Source organism: Orussus abietinus, unplaced genomic scaffold (genome assembly GCF_000612105.2).
Source record: "Orussus abietinus isolate OABI.00-Male unplaced genomic scaffold, Oabi_2.0 scaffold311, whole genome shotgun sequence".
Lineage (NCBI taxonomy): Eukaryota > Metazoa > Arthropoda > Insecta > Hymenoptera > Orussidae > Orussus > Orussus abietinus.
The window spans coordinates 80,970-105,068 of NW_019394487.1; the positions used below are offsets into that span (position 1 = coordinate 80,970).

Sequence of the window (24,099 nt, forward strand, 5' to 3'; positions counted from 1 at the left end):
TACCCACGTACCATAGAATAATTTCTAAATATTTCTTTGTAATCTTTGCTAAATATCTCAAGCGACCGATTTTTGTAAGAATTCTTGTAGATTTCATTCGAAGATATCTGAAATATTTGTTGAAAATCTCAATGACATATTTAGTTTCAATAATTTATAAACATATATAGAAATTATATTTTTTAATTTATGAACATGTAATAAAAATACATTTTTTACTTCACGACTATTATCGGACACTTCATTTGGTATCAAAAAACACGAGAAATTTTTCTAATATTTTCGTTCCGCTATTTCATTATGGGAGCAAAACGTGTGATTTTGATTTTAAATATTTTTAAAACGTTTATAATGTATTCGGCAGATAATATTTAAAAAATACTTGTATTAAAATGAAACGAAATGTTTTGTATATCTGGTAGAAAAATATTATGAAAACACATGGAGCTAATATTATATAAATATTATAGAGATAATATTCTAAAGTAAACGTTTTGCAAATATTTCAAATGTCTGCTAAATATTTACAAAATGTACGATATTCGTTAAATATATAGAAAATATAGGACAAATATTTTGTGCTACTAGGGCTATGTTTCTTCGAGCCCTGTATCTAATTATGGAAACAACAAGTGGCATGAAATAATTTATTGCATTGAAGTGTAATAAATAATTTAATTATCGATAAATCGGATGACGACAATGTTTCAAAAATGTGAAACAGTCTCCATCATAAAATGACATATTATGCAGATGAAAATGGAGGGGTATTAAAAATACGCCTTGCATGCAATTGAAAATATTAATGCCTATAAAATAGTAAAGCTTGTACACATAACTCCAAGCTCATTAATTGTTTCTTAAACGATTTAAAATATTGATGCGCTAATAAGCGGAACAACATTTCTTAAATACACAACTTTGCGCTTATTATTGACAATAGTATGTTATAGCAATTGCTTAAACTGAAGCCTCGGGTGCACATCACAATATGAATTAATTAAACTAATTCGTCAAATCTTAGACAATTTTATTCTCACTCGTAGTACTGTTAACGAACATAGTATAAAGTTGTCTCTTAATATTATTTCCACGCAATAGGGAGAAACATACAATAGGCATTAATTGAAAATAATAAACATTTGGTAGAAAAAATAAAAATAAATAAGAAATGGCATAAGTAAATAAAAAAGAGAAAATTAAAAAGTAACAAGTGGCCTATAGTGCAAACATTTACCTGGTCTGTATCAGGCTTATGCACATGTAAGTATGTACTTATGTATGTAAGTCGGTCATACTTGTATTCACCTACAATTTGCACAATTTTCGAAATATAAACTCAAACCAGGTGACAAACTACTGTAAACCGATTTTATTTAAGATTATGTAAACTTGATTGTTAACTCAGAAAATTAATTCCAAAGATCTGAAATTATGGCAATTACCGAAAGAAATTAATCCGATATGGATATCATTTTTTTGATGTATTGTTATTCACTGGTATTAACTTAATTAAAAAATGATTACTATACTGTACATAGTTGTGTAATATTCGTCACAACGTTTTGAGTACCTAAATATTTTCGAGGTTGAGGTTTTTTGAAGACGAAACTCATTATCGTGCGATTTAATTACAAGTAACGAGATTATCATATTCTGCAATCCTAATGTTTTCTGATACAGTGATCTTATTTATATTCGATCTTCGTACTTCGGACATAAGTTGATCATTTTTGTAAGTAATGTTGTTAGATTCTACTTATGTATTAATGCATTAAAACACATAGAGTACAGTATAATCAAAATTGAAATAAATCTCACGCATGTAATTATTCACCAATCTTTCTGATCTCCGTCTCCAATTGTATTATTCCACTAATTCTATTCTTTCTTCCTTTAATTGGATTTTTTACTATTAGGGAATAAACAAAATATGTGTAATTTTAGATTGAGTTCGCTGCATCGAAAAAACCGCAAACTTTACTTATTACATAATAATGGCAGACAATATTTACCCGTTCAATCAATGATTGTATTTTGATAATAGTTTCTTAATAATCTTATTGGATCTCCAACTTAAATGAATCTGTTATTTATCAGTTAATTTAATCCGCCATTTTATCAACTTTTTCATGTATTTATATTCTGAAAACTGAATATTGAACAAAAAAAGTTAACTGTTATAGAACTATGCCTAGTATTTAAAGAATCGTCGATTAAATAAATAAGGTAAATAAAAACAAATATCTGGATATAGAAACAAGGTGCAGAACAAAGTAAGAGGAAAGCCTGTTTATATAAACAATCGTCTTCATGTTCCATGTGTTGAAAAGTACTTATACATGAAAATATATCGTTTAAAAATCATGTTTACCCATGAGTTTCAATTTAACCTCGAATACTTGTACAATTTATAAAAGAATAAATTGTTTGAGGCTTCTTTTTTATAGGATAAATACCATCGATGGATAATAGGGAAATATTATTGATATCATTAATAAGCAATAATATCTGCATACAAAAGGAATATCGATCCCTGATAGTTCAACGGATTTATAGGATAAATACCATCGATGGATAATAGGGAAATATTATTGATATCATAAATAAGCAATAATATCTGCATACAAAAGAAATACGATCCCTGATAGTTCAACGGATCGTCTCTAAAGCGATAAAAGAGGCTTTTGTCAAACCCTACATATATGTTAAGTTACTCATCTCAGGTGACGGATTCAAGAAATAGAATAACACCACCAGAGTCATGTCATCACCTCCGCATCTAATAGACAATCGCTATTTCATCGAGATTCCGGAAAGTTGGGAAACATTATTGATACCATAAATAAGCAATAATATCTGCATACAAAAGAAATACGATCCCTGATAGTTCAACGGATCGTCTCTAAAGCGATAAAAGAGGCTTTTGTCAAACCCTACATATATGTTAAGTTACTCATCTCAGGTGACGGATTCAAGAAATAGAATAACACCACCAGAGTCATGTCATCACCTCCGCATCTAATAGACAATCGCTATTTCATCGAGATTCCGGAAAGTTGGGAAACATTATTGATACCATAAATAAGCAATAATATCTGCATACAAAAGGAATACGATCCCTGATAGTTCAACGGATAGTCTCTAAAGCGATAAAAGAGGCTTTTGTCAAACCTTACATATATGTTAAGTTAGACTCATGTCGGGTGACGGATTCAACAAATAGAATAACACCACCAGAGTCATGTCATCACCTCCGCATCTAATAGACAATCGCTATTTCATCGAGATTCCGGAAAATTGGGAAACATTAAACAAATAAGGAAACATTATTGATACCATAAATAAGCAATAATATCTGCATACAAAAGAAATACGATCCCTGATAGTTCAACGGATCGTCTCTAAAGCGATAAAAGAGGCTTTTGTCAAACCTTACATATATGTTAAGTTAGACTCATGTCCGGTGACGGATTCAACAAATAGAATAACACCACCAGAGTCATGTCATCACCTCCGCATCTAATAGACAATCCCTATTTCATCGAGATTCCGGAAAATCTCCACGACAATCCCGCTAGAGATCCTTCCTTGTAATCAGCCCTACATCCTAAAACGTCTCACTTTAACGATCCCTGATAAAATCCCTAGGATCTGAAAGTGGGGTCGTTAACGGTGCCCCAGATAAAATCCCTAGGATCTGCAAGCGGGGTCGTTAACGGTGCCCCCAGATAAAATCCCTAGGTTCTGGAAGTGGGGTCGTTAACGGTGCCCCAGAAGAGAAGAAGCCCAGAAGGTTCGTGTCTGATAAAGAACAAGAAAGGTCTGTCGGCAACGAGCCTCTTCTGGCTGCCATCTCTTTCGAGCAAAATTGCGGTAGCAGCCGCAGCTTCAGTTCCCCTCTCATTGATCTCGATCTCCACCTTGTGCAAGACATTCTCGGCGAATAACTTGGGATTGGGCAGGTTACCAGAGTTCCTCAGCTTGTCCAGCCCAAGAGAGGGGTAGTTCTGAGTGTTGAGCCAGTCCAGGAAGTCCTGATCGATGGGCCTGACCTGCCTTTTCTTAGGGAAGGTCGCGGACCTCCTAGGTCTATCAAAGCGGTATTTATTCTCCTCAAGGGGGACCACCTTGATCCTGGCATCGTCATCGCCTTCAGTGATGTTGGGCACCTCGTATGCACTCTTCCGTTTCGGTTCGCTCCTCTTCAGCCTCCCAGCAGCCTCTCTACGGAATCTCTCGATGATGAAACCATTCGCCCATTGTTGCACTCTGTACCGACCAACCTCATCCGCGTACCTGAAGTAGTTTCGCCTAACTGGCCTACCCAGAGGCAGGGTCGTCGGTGTTTTGTCGTCGGAGTCGTCCCGGAACCTTGGGAAGACGAAGTTGTCTTGGCTGGACAGTTGTTGGACCAATGGATTAGACTCTGATTGCTGCATAAAGTTTGCCACAGGTTGCAGTGGGGCGTTCAAGCCAGGTGACAGAAGACTCAAATCAGCTGTTTGGGCGTCGAAGAGGGATCGCAAGCCTAGCGACTCCAGGGCCGCGTTCAGGGACAATGTCGTTGATAGATTCATTCGGGGGAGACCCAGGATGCACGTCTCGGTCTTCACGCTTTTTATCAAATGTTCCAGTACGTCCACTGATAGGGTTGACGTCAATGCGGACAGAGCACCAATATCTTTAGATGTTGGCTGCACCACGTACATGGTCACCTACATTTCAGAGAATTATTCATTAATTCGCTACTCATTTGCAAAATTGACGTCGGCAGAATTGATCGATGACTACGACACATGTTTGATAACATAATTAGTATACGATAACAATAACGCTGTGCCCTTGTATCATGGTTAGACACACAAAGATAGGAGGAAATGAGTGGTCGTTTTTCTTTGAGATTCGTGTAACAAGGTACTAACATTTGCTGTTGACTATTGCTAGGTACTTCATTATTGCATTTGAAATCCAATTTCACTTTGATTGTCTAATTTGCAGTGCCAACAATAGATTCATGCGATAATGTAACAAATGACTTGAATCAATTATGTGAGGAAGATTTCTCATTTTGACTAAACAATCTTTGTTGGAGAATCTTAAACCAGAAAATTTGATGAAATGATAAACACGTGTAAGGTAACTTTGGATAATAAAGCCCATGTGGGGAGCAAGGCCCATCTTTATTTTTCACCATATAGTAAAGGACAATGTTTATGGCTCAAATTAATGTGCATTCTCCCATTGATGTCCGTGGGCCTTGTTACCTAGACGTTCTGGAAACAAAGCCTAGGAGCCCCATCCTGCAATTCTTATTTAATTACGTATTTCTTTAGAACTACATTCTCTTTTCATGGTTTGTACCTGAAATAAACATTGTTCCTGTCCCCTCAGCTCATTTCTCCTTCCCAAATGCCTTTATATTTTAGTCATTACGGGCCTTTCAAGTCATGGTGGGCCTTATTACCTACACGTTCTGGGAACAAAGCCTAGGAGCCCCATCCTGCATTCCTTTTTTAATTACGTATTTGTTTAGAACTATATTTTCTTTTCATAGTTTATACCTGAAATAAACATTGTTCCTGTCCCCTCTGCTCATTTCTCGTTCCCAAAAGCCTTTATATTTTTGTTCTTACGGACCTTTCAAGTCATGGTGGGCCTTATTACCTACACGTTCTAGGAACAAAGCCCAGGAGCCCCATCCTGCATTTCTTTTTTAATCACGTATTTGTTTAGAAATATATTTTCTTTTCATAGTTTGTACCTGAAATAAACGTTGTTCCTGTCCCCTCTGCTCATTTCTCGTTCCCAAAAGCCTTTATATTTTTGTTCTTACGGACCTTTCAAGTCATGGTGGGCCTTATTACCTACACGTTCTGGGAACAAAGCCTAGGAACCCCATCCTGCATTTCTTTTTTAATTACGTATTTGTTTAGAACTATATTTTCTTTTCATAGTTTGTATCTGAAATAAACATTGTTCGTATCCACTCTGCTCATTTCTAATTCCCAAAAGCCTTTATATTTTAGTCATTACGGGCCTTTCAAGTCATGATGGGCCTTATTACCTACACGTTCTAGGAACAAAGCCTAGGAGCCCCATCCTGCATTCCTTTTTTAATTACGTATTTGTTTAGAACTATATTTTCTTTTCATAGTTTGTACCTGAAATAAACATTGTTCCTGTCCCCTCATCTCATTTCTCCTTCTCAAAAGCCTTTATATTTTAGTTCTTACGGGTCTTTCAAGTCATGGTGGGCCTTATTACCCAAAGTTACCTTAGGAAGGAAAGTGACAATACCTCGCGGCCTTTGTACGGCAAACCGACGATCTTAGCCTTGAGCTGTTTGTCCTCGAAGAAGGGAAAATCGCCACCGTTGTACATCATGTCGACCTCGACGATTTTACCCGATGACGTCGTGAATGGTTTCCTGTGAGTGCATGTTAGCATTAACTAAATGAAGTTACCTTGTCGATAGAAGGAACCTTGAGTGATAACTACAAACCTTTTAGTGGCATCAGTCATGAAGTGTTGGTTCCACTCCCCTTTAAAGTACAGAGCAGAGGCGATAATGACGTTAGTCATCGGGCTTGGATTGTCGTCCAAAATCGACCTGATTTTTCCCATTGTTCTGTCTTTCACCCAGTTGTTCACGGTTTGTTTCGCTTCATTGGGATGGCCATGAAAATCCAAATTGATCACTTCGCTCTTGTATACGTCCTTGCTGATCTTCCGAAACTCGGAACGGATCGGGTAGCCATCCTACAATTGTATGCACGTACATTGTATAAACCGAATAAACAATATCTTATTATTGGCAAATTGAATTGTACAAACTTGGGAGAAATTTATATATTGTGCACTAAAATTAATTAACGCGACATGTATAGCGTTAATTAATTTTTTTAACTAATGCGACATGAATAGCGTTTTAGAGTGGGCATTTCAATTTCATTTATTTCTAATGATAATTCGAGAAGAATAAAAATTTAAAAAATACGTTCAAGCTGTCTCTTCCCGCCCTACGAAAATGTTACTTCTGGAGTTTTCAAATCCTGTGATTTCTTTCGAGCCAACTTACTTTCTTTTTTTTTTATTTACGTAAGTATACAACATTCTGAAAATGAATGAACTTGTTCATAGAAAGAGTATTAATTTACGTAAAATTCCATATCTTTGTACAGTAATTCGTAGAATCTTATTCTGCCAATTTTTGCAGTAATTTCTATAAAACTCAGAAGATAATCAATTAATTTTAGTTTAAGAAAGAAACTTTCGCATTGTTATAATGCCAGTAACAACGATGAAATAATATCTGTGACAATTTCTTAACCGTGAGTACCATCGTGAATTGTTTAACATTATTTTACGAAATTTCAGTGCAAATAGACTAACGAAACTTAGTAACTCATTAAAGTACTCTTTTATGAGAATATTCAAATGTATAATGTTATCCTAATTGCCTAATGTCAGTCTATATTGTAATTGGTAATTAATTTCATCTATTTTCACTTATGACAAGCAATTCATTAGTACTAAGTTCCTTTTCACTGAGATGCACTTTGTTGAAACGTATTATATCATTAGTCAACCTCTTCACTGAATATCTTAAGCGCTAATTAATACCTCGTTTCTCAAACGTGATGTTCAAATCGACTCTTCCTATCATTACGGCGATAAAATCTCTACATCAATTTGCAGTACATTGCACCTTGTAGAGAAATGACTCGATTTGCAATGATTCTACGAATTAAGGTGATATGAGTCAGCCTATATATCGACAGTCGAATTATATTGGATATTTTACCAAATGGCATACTCCACCTGTCGTGTTCGTACAATAAATATCAAGAAATCAAAGTAAAACTCCAGAAATCCTCTGGGTTCGTGCTTTCTGAGGCCCTAATTGACTGCAGAGGGACTCCCTGCGCCATTTGTGATTTCCAGGTCAATTAAATTTTCACTCCGAGACCTCGTATTCCCATCATTTTAGCATAGAAGCGCATACAACACTTTTTTTGCCTTTATCCCGTTCAAATGCGAGTTTATCGATTACCAGAGTGTTCTAAATTCTCGTAAAATTGTCCTGACCCTTTAGTTTCTCATATCAGAGCCTTCGATAATTGTATCTCGATTGAAATATGATAGCTCGACGCCATTTTCTTTCTGGTCTGGGCTAAGTTAAAGAATTTTTTCCAAAAATCCAAATTTTCAATGTGTCAGGACAATTCTTAGATGATCAATTTTATTTTTTTATTGTACGTTTTTTATTATACGATTAGATGTGTCAAAGTTTCGGACAGTTTGGTCCAATACCCTTAAAAATAAGTGTTGTATTCGAATCGACTGATTTGAAGGGGGTTTCACTTCACCTTAATTGTATACTGATTTTTACTGTGTAGCGTAACGTAAGCGTTTTGTGCATTAACCTGTACGAAAATTCCGCTGGCAAATGACGTCTGTGGCTTGGTGGAATTATCTGCATCTTTTGCATTGACAGCAGCTACCAGCACTCCGAACATCTGATGAACGATCTCGGAATTCTTCGAGATGTCCACCCCAGTCTCCAGTCCGAGGATTCTCGACACTTCGTCAAAGGTTCTGCCAGCAGAGCCCAAAAGGACCAAAGCCAGAGCACCAGACAGACCCAAAGGTGCGAAAATCACGTTCGTGTCGTTACCGATGGTTCCAGTTTTCACTATAGCCCGGTTCATGTCCAAGGCGAACTTCTCCACACCTCTGGTAATTATTGCGTTTACCTAGAGAACATATAAATGATTAGATGTACATTTGCAGAAATATTTTCTACTGTATCAAAGTCGCGTGCTCCTTTACTCAAACTGCATATCCTGTGACACATTTTCCCACGTGAAATATTGAGCTGATTGCATCCTTATACGGATTAACAATCCAACAAGATTTACCGGACTCGGTTCTCTTGGGTTCCATTTTCAAAAACTTTATGAGATAATTCTAAAACTAAGTAAAACCTACTTGAATATATATGAAATTACTGAACCAACAATTTCAGTGTACCACCCCTTATGCAGGGACTATAAATGTTAAAATGCTCGAACAATGTAAAAGAGTCTGGAAATGGAATATTACAGAGTCAGATGGGAAAATATGGAAAGTAAGTCCACCAACGATTGCAAGGGAATGCTGGCTTGTCTCGGGGCTAGCGCGTGGTTTTAGAGCATAAATTTAGTTGCAGCTAAACGTCACAGATGGCGACGTTGGTCTTAAACAGTCTGTGGAATAATGTATTCACAGGATTTTTACAGTTTTCCGTCGATCTCTTCATCATTACTTTACTGAAATGACATATGGAACGCTTCACTTAGAATAATTCTCAACGTGGACTGTAAAAGACCAACATAAATACAAATGTAGGTAATAGGAAGCGCCAGCTTATGTTCCCACTAGAGTATTCAAAATGACGTTCCCACCAAACACGGTGTCTACGCAAAATTACTGAACCAACAATTTCAGTGTACCACCCCTTATGCAGGGACTATAAATGTTAAAATGCTCAAACAATTTAGAAGATCCTGGAAATATGGAAAATAATTTCACCAACGATTGCAAGAGAATGCTGGCTTGTCTCGGGGCTAGCGCGTGGTTTTAGAGCATAAATTTAGTTGCAGCTAAACGTCACAGATGCCGACGTTGGTCCTAAACAGTCGTTAGAATAATGAATTCACGGGATTTCGACAGTTTTACATCGATCTCTTCATCAATACTTTACAGAAATGACATATGCAACGCTTCAGTTCGTATAATTCTCAACGTGGTTTGTAGAAGACTTCAACATTAATATAAATATCAGTAACAGGACGCTCCAGCTTATATTACCACTTGAGTATTCAAAATGACGTTACCGCCAAAAAGGGTATAGATGAATTTTAATTTATCGACCTGGATTAAAATTTTCAGCGCCTTTCATATCAACTTAACGATATAGTAGTCGCTCTCTACATGAAGCTCCTCAATATCAGTAGTTTAACAGTTCAAACTGATTGTCATATATGAAATACGTTTCATATTCCTTGTGGTACCCCCAACAGTTCAAACTGATTGTCATATATGAAATACGTTTCATATTCCTTGTGGTACCCCCAACAGTTCAAACTGATTGTCATATGTGCCCATAATTATGAAAGTGGTCTAAGTCAAAATAAAAAAAAAAATAAGTTTATCAGTTATTTCACGCCATGTTATTTCAAACGAAATTAATTCAATGTAATTTCGAAACAAAAAATATATGACTTAGACCACTTTCATAATTATGGGCACATATATGACATACGTTTCATATTCCTTGTGGTACCCCCTTCGTTAATCGAGGTCGGTAAAAATGACATACTTACATGGTTACCCCATGGTTGTTGCAATGAAAACGTAGATGATCCGGAAGCTACAGACGATGAAAATGCGGTGGAAGCCATGGGCACAACTGGCACTAAACCATGTTTAAACTGTCCAATTTGTTTAGCCTGGGCAGCAGCTGGACTAAAGTAAGGATGGATCGTTGACGTCTTCATGTTCTCCAATTGGTCCGGAAAGACTAGATTGGCCCTCGTCAGAGACAAGAACCCCAAAAGGACCACGACCGTCTTCATGGCTGTGAACATCCGTGTGACCATTAATTTTAATAATACAGTTAAGGTGATATGAAAGTCAGCCTATATATATCTGAGAGGTCAAATCGTTGGTGAAAGTATTCTCCGAATTGGGTGTACCGATTCGTTTCAAATTTTACCACGTGAATATGGATGCCCCGACGTAGGTCCTGAAACTTATCATGTTTCATTTTTCGTGAAAAATTTATTTACTTATCATGGGCTAGAACCAACATGGCGTGGCCGGTGCACGTCCATCTTTTACGCTTCTTAGAGACTTGCAATCAAAGACGAAGAGCTTCAGGACCTAGTTTGAACAATTTAGAATACCGTAGAAATGGAATATTACAGAGTCAGATGGGGAAATATGGAAAATACTCTCACCAACGATTGAAGGGAATACTGGCTTGTCTCGTGGCTAACACGTGTTTTAGAGCATACATTTAGTTGCAGCTAAACGTCACAGATGGCGACGTTGATCCTAAACAGTCTGTAGAATAATGTATTCACAGGATTTTTACAGTTTTACATCGATCTTTTCATCATTACTTTACTGAAATGACATATGGAACGATTCTGTTCGTATTATTATCAACGTAGACTGTAAAAGACTTCAACATGAATATAAATGTCGGTACTGGGACGCGTCAGCTTACGTTACCACATTAGTTTTGAAAATGACGTTTATATCGTTTAATACATTATTCACTTATCAATGCTCAGTTGAGCCTTGAAAAGTAAAAATATTTTTCGATACTCTACTCTTCAAGAAATCCATTTTTATTGAATATTTATTTACCGAGTGATGTGAGGAGATTTAGTATGCAGCTAAACGTCACAGATGGCGATATTGGTCCTAAACAGTCTGCAGAATAATGTATCCACAGGATTTTTACAGTTTTACATCGATCCTTTCATCATTACTTTACTGAAGTGACATATAGAACGCTTCAGTTCGTATTATTATCAACGTAGACTGTAAAAGACTTCAACATGAATATAAATGTCGGTACCGGGACGCGTCAGCTTACGTTACCACTTGAGTATTCAAAACGGCAAAACCGCCAAAAAGGGTATAGATGAATTTGAATTTATCGGCCTCGATTTAATTTCTCGGCGCATTTGATATCATCTCGATGGAACCGACCAATCGTTTCATTAAAGGCGAATGCCAAGGACGTCCACTCAAAGAGGTCTCTTCGGAAAAATCGAGCGTGACTATCACGAGCAGAGCGATTGTGCATGACAAGACCTTGATCCCGATCCAAGACCTTATCCTAACCTCAACTTGGCTGGCCTTAACGGTGTCTTGTTTTTTGCCACTTCCTATTCTTAACTTCTACCAGGAAGAGTGAAGACGTCATAGTCGGTGTTCCGAATTTAAGGAGAACTTTAAATATATTCCTAATTTGTATTAATTTTTTCCATTATATTGTAGTAACATTGTGTACTATAGTTATTCGCTATAGCGTATTCTCTGTACCACCGTAGTCATTTGCCGAACTGTATTATCTCGAACTAATGGGTAAAACGAATTTTATAAAAAACACTTTACTTCGGTATTTACACGCGAAAAAGTATGTTTATGTAACGAGTTATTTATCTCGTTTGGCATTTCGAAATTCGCAAGTGTTCGTGGGAATTTCGGACTTATACAACTCTGAATACTTATGCAAATAATGGTGACATTTTGGTGAAAGTGGCTTCCTTTTGAGAAAGATTGATGTACTGGGAGTGTGTATTTTTTGGATCATTGAGATTAGCCGAAGTACTTATTAAAATCAACTGACGTCACTCTTCTATATATGCCTGTAGAAGTGTGGGCGTGCTTCATGCGTCTTTCTTTTATCTACACCCTGAGGTGTTTACAATTATATTATTCTATACCGTTTACAATGCATGTTACAAATGACGTACTTGAAGTGTGTATTTTTTGGATCATTGAGATTAGCCGAAGTACTTATTAAAATCAACTGACGTCACTCTTCTATATATGCCTGTAGAAGTGTGGGTGTGCTTCATGCATCTTTTTTTTATCCACACCCTGAGGTGTTTACAATGATATTATTCTACACCGTTTACAATGCACTTTACAGAAAAAAATTATTCTGATGCTCAGTAGTAGTCAGTTCATCCAGTAATTAGATGAAAATACTTAAAATATTAATGAAACATCGCAAAAAATATCTCCTCAGACAAAACTCCTATTTCATGAACACTTTTGACTTATTTTCTTTACTAATAATTAATAGTTTTCATATACAATGACGAGTTGTCTTTTTCCAGCACTTTGACAAGGACAAATTCCAATCACGGTATTGACTGTCAATATCGGAATGCATGTTTCGTTACATGTAACACATCCTAAGTAGCATCATCTTGATTGCGTAAGTCACTTTCACATCCTGCTCAGACTCACAGCTAAAAACTTTTGCATACAATGTAATTAGGGACGAGTTAAGGTGAAGTGAAACACGGCTCGGAACTTGAACGACGTCGGTAAAGAAGATCTTTCTAAATACCTTCGTTGCCGACGCTCGTTTTTATATTGATAGCTGTATCGAATTATATTGGGTATTGTACTAAATGGCATACTCCACCTGTCGTTGCATACAATAATTATAAAGAAATCGAAGTAGAACTTCAGAAATCCTCTGGATTCATGGTTTCTGAGGCCCTAATTGACTGCAGAGGGACACCTTGCGCCATCTGTCATTTCCATGTCAACTATATTTTTTCTCCGAGACCTCGTATTACCATCGTTTTAGCATAACAGGGCATAAGACACATTTTTTTGCCTTTATTCCGTTCAAGTGCGAGTTTCTATATTACTAGAATGTTTTAAATTATCGTACAGTTGTCCTGGCACTAAAGTTTGTCATGTTAGTCTTCAATAATTGGATGTCATCAGGATAATTCCTAGGTACTCACGAGTCATGAGCCAACGTTTCAGACTGTTCGGTCCAATACCTTTTAAAGAAAGTGTCTTATTTGAATCGACTGATTTGAGGGGGGTTTCATTTCACCTTTAACCATTCTATATTTGCATCGTATACTCTAATAGTAACCTCCTAATGAAATGAATTTCAAGATTCCTTTCGGAACGTTCACTATAAATTTGCATTATCTCAGAATTCTGAACAGCCGTCTAAGAAGGTGAAGGCATCCATCNATCTCCGAAAGAAAAGTAATAACTTTCGATTGGTACGGAATTTTACATCGTATAATCTGATAGTAATCTAATAATGAAATGAATGTCAAGATCTCTTTCGGAACGTTCACTATAAACTTGCAATATTTCAGAATTCCGAAGATGAAGGCATTCTTCTCCGAAAGAAAAGTAATGACTTTCGATTGGTACGCAATTTTACATCGTATAATCTGATAGTAACCTCTTAATGAAATGAATTTCAAAATCCCTTTCGGAACGTTCATTACAAATTTGCAATATCTCAGAATTCAGAACATGGTCATTCTTCTCCGAAAGAAAAGTAAGAACTTTCGATTGATACGCAATTTTACATCGTATAATCTGATAGTAATCTGATAATGAAATGAGTGTCAAGATCTCTTTCGGAATGTTCACTATAAATTTGCAATATTTCAGAATTCAGAACATGAAGGCATTCTTCTCCGAAAGAAAAGTAATAACTTTCGATTGGTACGCAATTCCACGAACGGGGAGATAGAACAATGAACAATAGTAGCGCAATAATTGAAAAGGGTCGAGTCTATTTAGGGACGAGTTAATGACGTATTCCCGATAAAGCAATAACGGTCAAGTCAATTTACCGCCGCGATGTCAATGCTTGGGAAGACGCGACGATGCTCGTGACTCGCGTGTCATGGGGAGATCTTATCAAGACGGTGATAAAAATCGAATCGTGACGCGCCATTCTTGTGGGTGCATCCTGATGCATTCTGATGCGCGCTGATGCACGCTGATGCACTTTGCGCGATATCCACGGTGCAAAGCGACTGCCAATCAGTAATTTTCATCAAACCTGTTTTATTTTTGCATACCCGACGACCGATGATACAATTTGATATGACCGATCGGGAAACAGTGACATAATCCACAGGAATACTATTTTATCACCCTTGGACAGAGCGAGGCACCATTTCCGACGCGACAATCTGGCGCTTTTTAATTAATAACTTTTACGCTGTCTCCCGTTTTAAATGATTCATCCAAATATATTACGAAACTGAGCTTTAACCTTTTGAACACGGAGCCATTTCGACGTATGGGCGAAATTCGTCTGACCGTGCAGACAATATTGGACCAAACGTCCGGCGCCTTTAGGCGCTCTTCCTAGCCAAAGGGTTAAGGCCGCTCACCACTCCTGCGATTGATATAATGAAATACTATTGGTTATAATATTTCATGTAATCATCAATCATACATTATCATCTGAACCAATGTTTTCACACAATTGTAAAAAATGTTTACACTTTGTAGCGAAACAAAAAGCGGAAAGTTGTAACACCCTTTTTACTTTGCGCAATTTGGAAAAATGTAAAAATAACATCGTACGTGGCAATTAATAAAAGTTGAAGGAAAGCACGGAGTGTGAGGGAGATACGCGTTTGATTAAAACCATGGAAATTTACGATTAACCCTTTTGCTACTAAGAGCGTCTAAAGGCGCCCGACGTTTGGTCCAATATTGCCTGCACGGTCAGACGAATTTCGACCATATGTCGAAATGTAGTACGAAACGAAGGGTCCCATAAGGACAACAATTTTGAGCGTATTTCTCAACCGATCGAATTCGACCAGTACTCGTTTTAAAAATAAAATGTTGACGCGTGTTTATATGGGAGCAATTTTTAATAAGTGGTCATTTTCATATAATAAAAATGCAACGACACAATTTGCATGTTCTTTTAACTAGGAAGGAGGTGCTTAATTGAACATCGCTCCCATATAAACACATGTTAATGTTTTATGTTTAAAACGAGCACTCGTTAAATTCAATCGGTTGACAAATTTGCTCAAAATTGTTGTCCCTGTGGGGAGCACCTTTTTCACGATTTTCAGGTTTCTCGCGAATAATTTGGTCATTTTTTAATAATTGTTACCGAGTCTTGGCAAAGCGTCCACATCTCGCACATAAACTTCAATGAGTTGGTTTATATTTTTAATATTATATAAATTCCTACTGTTTTATTTTTGAGTCGCACATTCAAGAATAAGAATTATATTTCATGAAATATTGGAATTAAAAACCCTTCCATAATTTAAAACATTTTTTGTCGCATAGACATTTAAGTATATCTCTCATCTTTATTAACTAACTATTTTTTATGTTCTGTACTAACAGCTTCATGACGTCGAATTCATTAAAATTTTACGATTTCGCCAGTAGAATGTTGGAACGAATCGAGGTCTCCATTTAAAAATGATTATTTCATTGTGCGAGAACAATGGCAAAAAAAAAAGGAGTCTAAGCAATTTAATGATTTCGTGATCGTGAATTGTATTCGAAACATGAATGGTACTATGCAATTGCTAAAAGAAATAGACATTTCATTATCTGATCGTGCAGATGTATAAATGGTCAACAATACATCACTGTCATTGTAATTGCTCCAATCCACAATAGCTTATCCTTATCTATTTATACACCATCGAAGGTTATATTTGCGGTCATTAACCAGTAAATCAGAAAACGAGGATTTGTTAGTCGTAACTTTTTAACCAAATTAATAATTTGAGGTAAAGAACGCAAAATTCAGGATTCGTCAAACCCGTAATCTGATATAATATTTAATAACCGAATTTGCCACAGTATGGTTAATAAAATACATGAACTTTTTTCATATTTACATTCAACCATTAGACTTCGAATAGGGAATTATCCGATTTTAGAAACAAATAAATATTTTGGGAAGAGAAAATACAAAATAATTTATCTTATGGGTTGAAAATTTAACATCGACAAAATTTACACGAACCAATTTAAATAAATTATAACTTACAGAAGTTTAATCAAATCATACTAATACATTAGTAAATTATCCCTAAGATTTCACGTTATCGAATGATATAGCGAGTTCCATTTTTATACAGAATTTCATTTTACATGACTATAATAATATGTTTAATAATAAAGAATTTTAATAAGAAAAATTCGTTTTCATAAAAAGGAAAAGGAACCAATATTACATTTTATCTAGTCACTCATTTATGTATATATGTAACACTTGTCATCTGACCACATCGATGAATTACCCAAAAGAGATGTACACTTTTTCTTTGTAATAATATTAGACAATGGACAGTAAGGAAGATAAAAGATGAAGATGACCCCTTCGTAGAATCACGAAATCGTGACATTACATTCCCAAGTGAAAGCGACCCGATTTTGTAATTCATCTGACATGTCTATGATCTTAATACCGCAGTCACGACATGCCTTTATTATTAAAATGATACTCTATTTAAAAAATGAGCAGTCGATAACTCTGACACTTTTAATCTGCTTTTCATCGATGTAAGAGGATTCTTTCGAAAGTTTTACCCACATAAGTTATTATATCGGAGAATTTGAAGCAATAACAATTATTCCGTTCGTACTTTACACTCTTGTAACTCTTATAAACCTGTAATTTCGAAATTACTCTCGCGATGAAGATTGCGTGAATTTCGCAACAATTACAACCCATTATCATCTATTACTGGAATTATCCACTAGATAAGGACAGGTTAGCGAATGCCGTAAACATATTGATCATAAATGGCTACTCCACAAAAAAGAACACCTTCAACGTACAGAAACTAATTGTTAGCCTAATACATTTAATTTAAGAATTAATTGCAAAAGTAGCTCAAATAGTTCATACTAAAAGTTGAATACTTGTATGTTTCACTTTATATCAGCGTTTTATTCGCTTGAAAAATGTTATCAAATCCAAATATTTTATTTTATTACATCATAACACATACTTTTTAAGTATTTGTAACATAACTTCCGAGTTTACATAGTAATTTTTCGCACGCAATTTCCTCGAGTGTGTACTTTCCATCAGAGTTAATAACGACAAGAAACCGATTAATGTTATCAAATCCAAGTATTTTATTTTATTACATAATAACATACTTTTTAAGTATTTGTAACATAACTTCCGAGTTTACATAGTAATTTTTCATACGCAATTTCCTCTAGTGCGTACTTTCCATCAGAGTTAATAACGACAAGAAACCGATTAATGTTATCAAATCCAAATATTTAATTTCATTACACAATAACACATACTTTTTAAGTATTTGTAACATAACTTCCGAGTTTACATAGTAATTTTTCACACGCACTTTCCTCGAGTGCGTACTTTCAATCAGAGTTAATAACGACAAGAAACCGATTAATGTTATTAAGTCCAAATATTTAATTTGATTACATCATAACACATACTTTTTAAGTATTTGTAACATAACTTCCGAGTGTACATAGTAATTCTTCTCACGCAATTTCCTCAAGTGCGTACTTTCCATCATGAGTCACATTTCTCATCATTACTGTTATTCACCGATTTCGGTAATGATTATTTAAACAAACTTTGAACTCTTAAATCCCCCGGACTTATTTTTACTGGGAGGAACAATCGAACTACACGTAATTTCCCAGTCTTAATTATCATTCGTCGCCGCATGTCAGTGATATTAGTCACGGTCTTACGACCGTTCGATGATACCAGTGACGTCATTGGTACGAATTACCCACGTGTCACTCATTAAGATGCACATAAATGTCATGACTTAACGCGTGCTCAGAAACGCGCCATAAAGTGAGTAACAGTATAAGTACGTAAATAATGCACCATAAAAATTGTTTTGCCGTTACCTAGTGTAAACAGTCATTATATTTCATCGCATAACATAGGATAAGGTTGCATAAACTGAACCATTTATTCAAAAATATTTGTTTCTTATTTAAGACAATTGAATTTCGTCAAATTCACCGTGGAAGGATGTAACTTATACATTTATTTACGAATGAAAACATACAACGTGACATAAAATTTAATTGAAATTACTAAAAAGAACGAAATGTTAACGAGAAACTGTTTTAGGAATTCCAAAATTAGATACCTTAAACAACAATTGGATCACTGCGAATTTTTTGCATAATATTGTACATCATTGACCAAGTTTAGCCAACCAAGCTTGACTCAGACATGAAAAAATTAAATTGTACATTTTAGGAAACATTGTATTGATAATTTTGTTATCATCATATTGAAGTTATTAATATTTTCTTATACGGTAGGGATTTCAGTTTTTTCTTCCATATACTATTGCAAAAGAATAGGATAACATTCAGCGCGTGAGCAAATACGTTTCACAATGACTCCATATTAATTACAATTTAGGGTAAGTTATTAAGATTACGAGGTTAAGCAACTTCGTTATTATCATCCATTACTCATCCCATCGCCAGATGCACCAGATAAATTACTTACGCCTTGCGCACCAAAGCATACATAAACGTTACGAAACTCCACGTGGTAAAAGGCCAGTCATAAAATAAGCAAGATGTCTTAAGGTGAAGTTAAACACATCGAGGAAGTTGATCGACGTCGGTGAAGAAAATTTTTCTAAATACCTATGGTAAGTTGTCAACGTTCGTTTATATATTGACAGTTGACATATTGACAATTGACTGTGTCGAATTATATTGGGTACTGAATGGCAGACTCTATCTGTCGTTTTTGTACAATAATTATAAAAAAATCGAAGTGAAACTTAAGAAATCAAAGCGTATATAAACGTTATGAAACTCCACGTGGTAAAATGCCAGTCATAAAATAAGAAAGATGTCTTAAGGTGAAGTGAAACACGTCGAGGAAGTTGATCGACGTCGGTGAAGAAGATTTTTCTAAATACCTAGGTTGTCGACGTTCGTTTATATATTGACAGCTGTGTCGAATTATATTGGGTACTGAATGGCATACTCTATCTGTCGTTTTTGTACAATAATTATAAAAAAATCGAAGTTAAATTGAAGAAATCCTCTGAATTCATGATTTCCGAGGCCCTAATTCACTGCAGAGGGACACCTTGCGCCATCTGTGATTTACGTGGCAACTAAATTTTCACTCCGAGACCTCGTATTACCATCGTTTTAGCATAGTAAGATTATATCCTATACCTTACAGCCTTAAAAACATTTGTTTTTCAAAGAAGGCCAACAAAATGAATAGTTTGCAAAAGGCCACTTTAAAGCATTATTTTTTTTCTCACTTTCTCTCGCATTACATTTTTTTTTCTATACGTCGATTCGACGATATCGCTTTTATCAATACGAAGGAAGACGAAACGATCTATTTTTATAAAATATGTTAGATGAATATTGTTTAAAATAAGGTGCAGAGAAAATAAGTAATTCCTAGGTATCGACACAATCGAGAGTATCCTTTCATTCACATTTAAAGAACTATATAAGAATATTTCTTGTTAAAAAAAACATGTGAAATTTATACATTATTAATATACTCAGCAGTGGTACTTGCTGAGTAATTACATCGAGGTAAGAAAAATGCTTTGAACTTCTTTGGTCATAAAGGTAAATGTCAAGGGATCTCTCCTTCTCATCATGTAAAGTGATAGGTAAATCAATTACAAAGTACTATGCGAGCATATTTGCGCAACTTTTCATATTTCTGAAAATCCATAAATAACGATTTTCTGAAAATCTATACTATCAGTTGCGTTATCATAGTGACTATAGGTCCGAGGTCGAAAGAAGATGCCAAGTGCAGTTGTGATTTCCCAGGAGAAAAGAAACGAAGGTCGCACATTAAAAAGTGAATAGTAATTGTTTCAGGACTTATCTGTACTGACCATCAGAAAGTCAAGAAAGGCTCGATGTTTATGTAATGAATAGGTAAATTAAATGTCAGTCCTTACGTTACAAAATCGGGATATATCAGAAACTATAACAAACTAGGAAACAATACAAACAATATTGAGCAGATTTTATTATACATACACAGGTGAGGATAATATTCATTAATAATATTTTACCCGTTTTTATCCATTTTTTTTCAATTTAAATTTCGTTTAAAACGTCACCATCATTAAGCACCTTTGTTAATGTTGAACAGAGATCAAATTTCATTACATGGTGTTAAGGTGAAGTGAAATACCCTCAAAATAGTCGATTCGAATTACACACTTTTTTTTAAGGGCAACGTAGGTATTTAGAAAAATCTTCTTTACCGACGTCGGTCAAGTTCCTCGACGTCTTTCACATCACCTTAATAAGGATGTACCCAAATCAAGTAGAAATCAAGATTCTGTGTTTGTATTCTATATTTTTGCGTAACCATATCCGAATTGTATTCGGTTGAACAAAAAGTTCTCTGTGATTCATAGCAGAAAAACACAGAGATAATTCACCGAAAACAAACGAAATTTTTTATTCAATCTGATTAATTCCACTGAACAGAGGAAAAGGTTAATTTATACACAACGCATTTCACGCGGTACTCCAAATTCCCAAGTAAAGGATGCGATTGCTGCGTCACTTCCGCCCACTCGGACATTCCCACACACGCACGACATTGTGGTACCAGAAGTCCCTAGATAGAGACCTGGAGAACCATCAAAGATTTTTCAGTAGAAGAATAAACGTAAGGAATAGAAATTGTATCAATTGGCAATATCTTTGCTAATGCATACCTGCACCCAATCGCAGACACGATTGGCTACAAGTAATTGATGTAAATTAACGATAATTAAGTCCCTAGTAGCACAAAATATTTGTCCTATATTTTCTATATATTTAACGAATATCGTACATTTTTTAAATATTTACCAGACATTTGAAATATTTGCCAAACGTTTACTTTAGAATATTATCTCTATAATATTTATATAATATCACCTCCATGTGTTTTCATATTTTTCTACCAGATATACAAAACGTTTCATTGTAATACAAGTATTTTTTAAATATTACCCGCCGAATATATTATACACGTTTTAAAAATATTTAAAATCAAATTCACACGTTTTGCTCCCATAATGAAATAGCGGAACGAAAATATTAGAAAAATTTCTCGTGTTTTTTGATACCAAATGAAGTGTCCGATAATAGTCGTGAAGTGAAAAATGTATTTTTATTACGTTAATAAGTTAAAAAATATTTCTCTATGTGTTTATAAATTATTGAAACTAAATATGTCATTGAGATTTTCAAGAAATATTTCAAATACCTTCGAATGAAATCTACAAGTAATCTTAAAAAATCTGTCGCTTGAGATATTTAGCAAAGATTACAAAGAAATATTTAGAAATTATTCTATGCTACTAGGGGTCTATACCTAATATGTGATCTACGTGACGTATTCTAGAAAACCTAAATGCCATATTGTGTCAACGATCTTGGGATGAAATTTTCAGCCAAATCTACCATGTCATCCAAAAAACGTTACAATGTAAATCTTCATTTGTGCTTACCCATAATTTTCTTCTGATCAGTTCTCATGGAATTCAAGCCGAAACCTCGAAAGTATTATGATCCGGTCTTCGCATCAGCGTAACAACGCACGACTTGTAAATCCCACTGAATGAAATGAAATCAATCGATATTGAAGGGTTCCCAAGTTCAGAACTGGGGAGCGCGACCCACCCACTGGGAGGTTTTCAAAGCCGGGGTAGAAGTCCCTAGATGAACAGTTTTCTAGGGAACCGTCGGAGCCCTGGCACCGGTTAAGGTAAACTTTCGCAAACTTGAAGGATTGCACTAGATCCCTAGCTAAAGAGTTTCGATATTGAAGGTTCCCCAAGTTTCGAACTGGAGAGCCACTTGGAGGTTCTTAAAACCTGGATGACAGAAGTCCCTAGATGGAGAGTATTCTAGGGAACCGCCTGAGTCCTGACACCGGTCAAGGTAAAGTTTCCGTGCAAAAGAGTCTCGATACTCAAGGTTCCTCAAGTTCCGAACTGGAGAACCACTCGGAGGTTCTTAAAACCTGGATGACAGAAGTCCCTAGATGGAGAGTATTCTAGGGAATCGTCGGAGCCCTGGTGCGGTTCAAGGTAAACTTTTGCAGACTCGAAAGGATCGCGCCAGTTCCTGTTCAAAAGAGTCTCGATACTCAAGATTTTCCAAGTTCTGAACTGGAGAGCCACTTGAAGGTTCTTGAAACCGGGGTGACAGAAGTCCCTAGATGGAGACTTCTCTGCGGAACCGTCGAAGCTTTGGCGCCGGGCAAGGTAAGTTCCCGTGAAGAAGAGTCTCGGTACTCGAGGTTTCTCAAGTTTCGAACTGGAGAGCCACTCGGAGGTTCTCAAAACCGGAGTAACAGAAATCTCTAGGTAAAGACTTTTCTAGGGAACCGCCAAAGCCCTGGTGCCGGTCATGGTAAACTTTTGCAGACTCGGAAGGATCGCGCCAGTTTCCGGGCAAAAGAGCCTCGGTACACAAAGTTCCCCAAGTTCCGAACTGAAGAGCCACTCGGAGGTTCTCAAAATCGGGGTAACGGAAGTCCCTAGATAGAGACTATTCTAGGGAACCATTGGATCCCTGCCGCCGGTCAAGGTAAACATTCGTAAACTCTGAAGGATCGCGCCACTTCTCGTGCAAAAGCCTCTCAGTACACAAAGTTCCCCAAGTTCCAAACTGAAGGGCCACTCGGAGGTTCTCAAAATCGGGATAACGGAAGTCCCTAGATGGAGACTATTCTAGGGAACCATTGGAGCTCTGCCGCCGGTCAAGGTAAACCTTTGCAAACTCTGAAGGATCGCGCCACTTCTCGTGCAAAAGACTCTCAGTACACAAAATTCCCCAAGTTCCAAACTGAAGGGCCACTCGGAGGTTCTCAAAATCGGGATAACGGAAGTCCCTAGATGGAGACTATTATAGGGAACCATTGGAGCCCTGCCGCCGGTCAAGGTAAACCTTTGCAAACTCTGAAGGATCGCGCCAGTTCCCGTGCAGAAGAGTCGGCAAACCGGAGTGCCACGACACGACTGGCCTCTCGTATTGACTTGCACTCGTATTTACCGCTCTTCGGTCCCCACCACGAGGAGAAATCCTATACATCGCTGGCACCGGAGATAAAGCGCTGCGGAATACGTCGAGGCGGAAACCATGCGGTGAACAAGCACCGGAAGTTTTTCATGGGTCATTCGACTGAATGCGCCTCTGCGGTTTCCAAATCTGTTTATCGCATTTATTTGGGGAATGGGCGGAAATAACTGTCAAGATTTTTCTTTGATGTTGATACGCGAAGTTGACGTACTGATAGCTCTTATGCGGAGTATAAGTACATGTCTTGCGTTAAACCATTGCAAAACCTAATAAAGACCAGCAGTTTGATAAAATGAAGGTGCTATGAAGGATCATTATACATATATACATAAAAACGTCAAAATATTTATAAAACTGTCCACCAAACTGGATCATCATCAGAAATCATCATCAATCGTTGAAAATTTCTGTCGTGCCTTAAACGACATTATTTAA

The 24,099-nt window shown here is 36.3% G+C and overlaps 1 protein-coding gene across 4 annotated transcripts; it reads right to left on the reverse strand.

The window, feature by feature from the left end:
• Positions 1 to 655: 655 nt before the first annotated feature.
• On the reverse strand, positions 656 to 23,599 carry LOC105700649 (serine protease inhibitor 28Dc). 4 transcript variants are annotated; one of them, XM_012426693.2, is made up of 7 exons: positions 23,533 to 23,599; positions 22,089 to 22,194; positions 10,371 to 10,624; positions 8,430 to 8,759; positions 6,506 to 6,762; positions 6,301 to 6,430; positions 656 to 4,718 (listed from the first exon to the last, which is right to left on the reverse strand). In XM_012426693.2, the coding sequence occupies exons 2-7, from the start codon at positions 22,114 to 22,116 to the stop codon at positions 3,741 to 3,743; spliced, it is 1,977 nt and encodes a 658-aa protein (XP_012282116.1). In that variant the 5' UTR covers positions 22,117 to 22,194; positions 23,533 to 23,599; the 3' UTR covers positions 656 to 3,740. The 4 variants fall into 4 exon arrangements, with proteins under 4 accessions (XP_012282116.1, XP_012282117.1, XP_012282118.1 ...); XM_012426694.2 differs by having other exon boundaries at positions 23,356 to 23,591; XM_012426695.2 differs by having other exon boundaries at positions 656 to 4,227; positions 4,300 to 4,718; positions 22,089 to 23,591.
• Positions 23,600 to 24,099: the final 500 nt, after the last annotated feature.